The 5,548-nt window shown below is 35.1% G+C and overlaps 1 protein-coding gene across 1 annotated transcript; it reads right to left on the reverse strand.

Moving 5' to 3' along the window:
* Window positions 1-735: 735 nt before the first annotated feature.
* Window positions 736-1,651, reverse strand: LOC113333573 (membrane protein PM19L-like). Its single transcript, XM_026580003.1, has 2 exons — window positions 1,412-1,651; window positions 736-1,142 (listed from the first exon to the last, which is right to left on the reverse strand). The coding sequence occupies exons 1-2, from the start codon at window positions 1,536-1,538 to the stop codon at window positions 736-738; spliced, it is 534 nt and encodes a 177-aa protein (XP_026435788.1). The 5' UTR covers window positions 1,539-1,651.
* Between the last annotated feature and the right edge of the window lie 3,897 nt (window positions 1,652-5,548).

The raw sequence follows: 5,548 nt of genomic DNA on the forward strand, positions 1-5,548 counted from the left end.
GGACCACCAAGCTCTTAACGACTCTAACCACTACGATCAGGTCAGCCTTGCTGGGCGGATCTATGTACAGACTCCTCCTGGCTTAAGCCACCCCTACCAAGAAAAATTTAGTTCACATAGGCAGTAAAAGATAGCCCATCTTAGTTGAAACCCGTGTACACCGGTAGAAAAGCCAGGGTAAGAATAAGATAAAGCAAATTTATGCTTTATGCGTGAAAGAAGGAAGAAAGTTTCTTTGCTTCTGTTCATCGAGCACGAAGAGGAAAAAAAGAAGGAAACCCTAGGTAAGATTATTTGATGTGATCTAATGGGTTAGAGATAAATCTACTATTGAATCCGTTAGCTAGAAAAACGTCCCAAAAAAATTTGCGGCCTTCGGCCGCCGTATGTCATGCATACTTTTTTTTTTTTCCCAATTCACCCCTAATATGGAATACTAGTTCCGTCACTGCAACTTGCACAGTAAATATCTAAAACCAAACGAACTGGTAAAACCCATATTTGCTAGTAGCCAACTATTACACAGCAATTCGAACACCAGATAACACAAGTACCTACGCAAACAACTGCAACACAGAAGGAAAGAAAAGAGAACCAAACCTAACTAACCTACAAAAAAAAAAAAAAAAAAAAAACCTAGAAAATACATAGAAAGAAGTGGGTACATAAAACATGCAGATGAACATAACCTAATTAACCCAAACTGCAGTTGTTAAGCTATATACAGAACGACTTCTAAACTCTGGAAGCAACACCGCCCTTCTGAGCAGGGTCACCAGCTGCTCCGGCTCCAACACCATAATCAGTGTCACGATATCCCGGACCGTATTTGCTGCTAAAAACACCGGCATGAAGGAGCAAAAGATAGAACAGTTGGGTGAAGAAGAGAACGATAATGAGCCCTTCCAAAACCCTAAGCCTCCAACCTCTGTGACCACCAACACCAATTTCCTTGCAGGCTAAACCAAAAGCAAGAGCTGTAATAGCCCATGCAACAAGGGAAGAAGAACCAGCGGCAGCTAAACTGTCATTTCTCCATGCCCTAATATGACTTCCTCCTGCCAATTTTGATGCTACTCCCACTACCCCAGCCAACATTGCAAATATTAAGAAGAAAAATGTTGCTCCGTTCCCTCCAAACCCTTATTAATCACACGCATAAAAACAAATTCATTAATTACAAATGATTAACACTACACAGTTACGTTTGCTTGCATGCAGAAAATGATCAAGTTATATAATGAAATTATACACATGCATGCCACTCTTCGGCCGTTAATTAGTATGAGTAAGGCTAGCAGAAAATGAACGCGAGTCTTAACTATTATTAGGAGCTGCACGTAACTACTACCGAGATGTACAAACCAGCAAATTACTTATTGTTTTGTTAAGAATAAAAAGAAATCCTTACCAGGGTAATTAGTCATGCCATTGATTTGCTTGTTAAGGCACCAACTGCCAAACCCCACAACACAAATATACAGAACCAAGTTCAAGAACAGCAAAGGGCCTGCTAAATTTCTTCCAACAGTAGCCATTATATGCTTAATTAATTAACGCAACAGTCAGGCTTCAATTTCTCTAGTCTCTCTCAAACTCAATGAATAATAAACTAGCTGAGTTTTTCTCTTGTTGTTCTCTCGGAGCTACTTAAATATTTTCCTGGCTTTTTCACCTACACTCTTCTAAGTTCTTCTCATTTTGCGTATTGGATTTTCTGGAAGTATCCAGATAATGCTTGGTAAAGATATAACGATGCCAAAATGAAAAGAAACAAGGTGTTGAAACGTGTCAGTTGTATGCAGTTTTGGTATGAACTATTTGCTCCTTAGCTTACATCTGGTTAAGACTGTTCTCCACGTGTCGTAAGAACTCGCTTGCTTTAGTGCTTCGGTATCCTGATCAGTTTGAATCAAAGACCTATGACGGTCAGTGCATATCTCTATGGTGTCATCGTGTTGGTATGAGCCGTTCCTCTTTCCTCCACTATCTAAGATCACCGTCTAGTTAGCTGGTTGGTCCCACCATCTCTTGACCGTTGGGGTATGCTGGCCCCACACTATACTTTATTCAGGAGTACGCACGTACACTAACACCCAGAAAAAGATCAATTACCCAGAAAAGTAAAACCTACTAATAACCCGTTAGGTTAACCCTTACAATCTACTAATCTAACAGCTAGATTGGTCATCCACATCAGTTAGGACAACCTGGGAAAAAATTTATTCAAACACTGTTAGAGCAATTTTGAACTAACAGACCTCTAACCGTCCGATTTACGAGACGTGACATCATCTAACCAATAGCTAAACCATAGATAGTTTCGTATTTCTTTAGAATTTCACCAAACATTATTACTTAGTTTCTAAAAACTTTGTCACAGCTAATTCAGTAAATGGTATAATTAATCAAATTAGGTTGAAAGAATTTGGCGCAACTGTTGTAAAATCCCTTATAATTAAATTAGTATCTTAATAGTTTTTTCTTTTATTCTTGAAGAAGATTCAATAGGTAATGGTGAACAAACGATCATTCAGCAAGAGGTTATGCAATTTAAAATTGTATTGTTGTAGCAACAAATAGGTCTTAAGTGTTTGTCTTCTATAAAAATGGAAAATTTTCAAACTACATCCCAGCCCCTTTTGCTGGATTTAATCATTTCAGAAAACTATTACAACTATTTTGATTGAAATAGGGTTGTTAGGTCCATGTGTAATCTTGTCTTGAAACATTTGATTTCAATTAATTAGGCATGGATTTCCTATCATCTTCGTATATATACTTCTCTGATCACAGAAGTGTGTATTGTGTACAGGTACAACAGCCATCGAACAAAAAGAAAAAACTAGAACTTAAGAATATTGCCATGATAACTATGGTTAACATATGGGTTAAGTGACGTCACATCCACTAGATCGGACGATCTGGGATCTGCTAGTTCTAAAATGCTCTAGCAGCGTTAGAGTAAATTTTTTTCCGGCAACCTCCTAAGTCTTATGATATTTGCAATATAGCAGTGAAATGTTGAATAGAACAGTGTTGAACGATGAACCAAACAGCGTCACATGATTTTATTTTCCTAACAACTAATCATTATCATTTCTCTCTCCATCTTTTCCCCCTCTCTCTCTCCCTCTTTTCCCTCTCTCTTTCCATCTTTTTCCTCTCTCTCCATTACGTTCTCTCTGAACATTTAGTAAAAAGTATATAGCGCTAAATGATTCAGCGTTAAAGTTACTTTTTGAACGCAGAACAGTTCAGCGTTTCAATCTCGCTGCTAGTTGAACTGCGAGCAAATGCTAGGAGAGAGAAGTAGACAGAAGTAGTGTTAACTTTTTTCCCACACTTTTTTCTTGATTTGCAACACTTTTTGGCCAATCTAGCAGCTCAATCTAACACATAGTGATTAGCCTTATTATATGGGTTCGACATTAAGAAACCCAACAAAATGGATCCTTCATTGTCAACTCCATACTTTTAGGAAAATGCTATTACTAGGCCCAAAATATCAAATTTTCTTCAGGCGTGACCCATAATTAATTATTATGAATTTTAATAAAGACAACACTACCCTTTTGTATATATACATGAGGAATAGAAGATATTTTCATTGCTCTATTCTCTTTGTCTCTGTTCTCCATTTTCTTTCTCTCTCGGCTGCTTCAAAACAGAAGAAGAATCGATATGATTCAATAGATTAGATCAACATCAACAGTGTATGTTCTTCAAGATCTAATTCTAATGGAGGAAGAAACGTCGATGAAAATAAATTCTAGGGTTCTTCATCGCTGATCCAAGATATGATTCGATTTTATTTAGTGTTTGTCAAGGATATAGATTCAATCAAAGTTACATCAAATGATTCACTGAGAAACAGATATAAGTTGTACTTCTTCTTCTTTTTTTCTTCTTCTTCATTTAATTTTGATTTTTGATCAACTTTAACGTTTCAGAAAGCAAAATCTTCGATCTCCTATAAAGTTTGTTATCAGATTCGCGATTGGAAGTTAGATTTGTAATCATCTCATCATTGTTTTCATTTTTACCTAAAAATTGTTGGAAAAAAATTCAATAAATTTTTTAGGGTTCATCTATGAGATTTGATCGATCTACCAATCGTTTATCCCGATTTTAAATATGATTTCAAATTCATAATCAGTAAACTGAAAACTTCATTACCCATCAAATAATCTCGAAAACGAAATACTTTCATTTGTAAGATCTAATTATATATGTTAATCCATCTGTTTAGGTTAGGTCTGTGGTAAAAGAATAATTGAATCTGAATGATATTCAATCAAAGGATATTATGTCGGCTAGTGATGATTTGATTACAGAGAAACAGTGTTGATGGATATCATAAAAACAGATTCATAACATCTCTGATACGCAGGTCTGTGGCTAACAGTATATTTGAATTTTCATGTTTTAGCTTTTCAAAATGCATGAGTTTTTAAGGTTCACTTCAATTGTTTAAACTCTGTGGTTTGAATGTATCATATTGAAATTGTATAAACTTTATGGTTTGAGTTTACTGTTCTTTTGTTAAGAATTTGATTAATATTTCAATGTGCTTGAGTTTCTCATTTTGATGATGATGCAAAACATGTGTAGCACGCGTCTACACACCCAATTTTCATGTGTAACTTGCTTCTACACATCCAATTAGCATGTGTAACTCTCAGTTACACATAAATATAGCTTCTTCCAGTTTTGAGTATATTTTTTGTTTCAATTAGCATGTGTAACTTGCGTCTATATATCCAGTAAGCATGTGTAACTTGCTTTTACACATCTAATTATCATGTGTAACTCTCAGTTACACATAAATGTAGCTTCTTCCAGTTTTGAGTCTGTTTTTTCTTTCAATTAGCATGTGTAACTTGCATCTACATCTCCAGTAAGCATGTGTAACTTGCTTCTACACATCCAATTAGCATGTGTAACTCTCAGTTACACATAAATATAACTTTTTCCAGTTCCAAGTTTGTTTTTCTTTCAATTAGCATATGTAACTTTCTTTTACATATCCAGTAAACATGTGTTACTTGCTTATACACATTCATATAACTTGTATACTTGATTCGGGATTTTTCAGGTCTGAGTTTGTATTTTTTCTTTTTAATTAGGATGTGTAACTTGCTAATGTTAAGTTCAAAGTGTGATGTCCTGAGCTGAGATGTAATTTTTTATAAAATGTTAACAATAAACATGCTACACTTATGTTAATAGAACATGCTTGCATGCTTATTTGTGAAATTATTATCTTTCTCTACTTTCTTCCTAAAATGTTGTTCTTACTAGCTAATATTGGTTGGCAGGTGCTTTGAGACTAGCTAGTTTATTATTGTATTCAAAAGATATAAGTGTAACTTGTTTATTCTTTGAATATGCTAGACAGATGCATGTTTAACTCCTACTTAAGTTACTTTTGAGTTTTGAAGTTGAACAATACATGGATGTGAAACTGCGGTATACACAAGCTTTATGGATGTGTAACTCCTAATTACACTAGTCAGTATGCATGTGAAATTGAATATACATTTTT

This window comes from Papaver somniferum, unplaced genomic scaffold (assembly GCF_003573695.1).
Source record: "Papaver somniferum cultivar HN1 unplaced genomic scaffold, ASM357369v1 unplaced-scaffold_133, whole genome shotgun sequence".
NCBI lineage: Eukaryota > Viridiplantae > Streptophyta > Magnoliopsida > Ranunculales > Papaveraceae > Papaver > Papaver somniferum.

Bases quoted from the DNA above. Each gene is read 5' to 3' on its own strand.
- LOC113333573 (XM_026580003.1), bottom strand. From the start codon at position 1,538: ATGGCTACTGTTGGAAGAAATTTAGCAGGCCCTTTGCTGTTCTTGAAC. The intron at 1,143-1,411 runs GTAAGGATTTCT...GTGATTAATAAG, and splicing joins TGGCATGACTAATTACCCTG to GGTTTGGAGGGAACGGAGCA.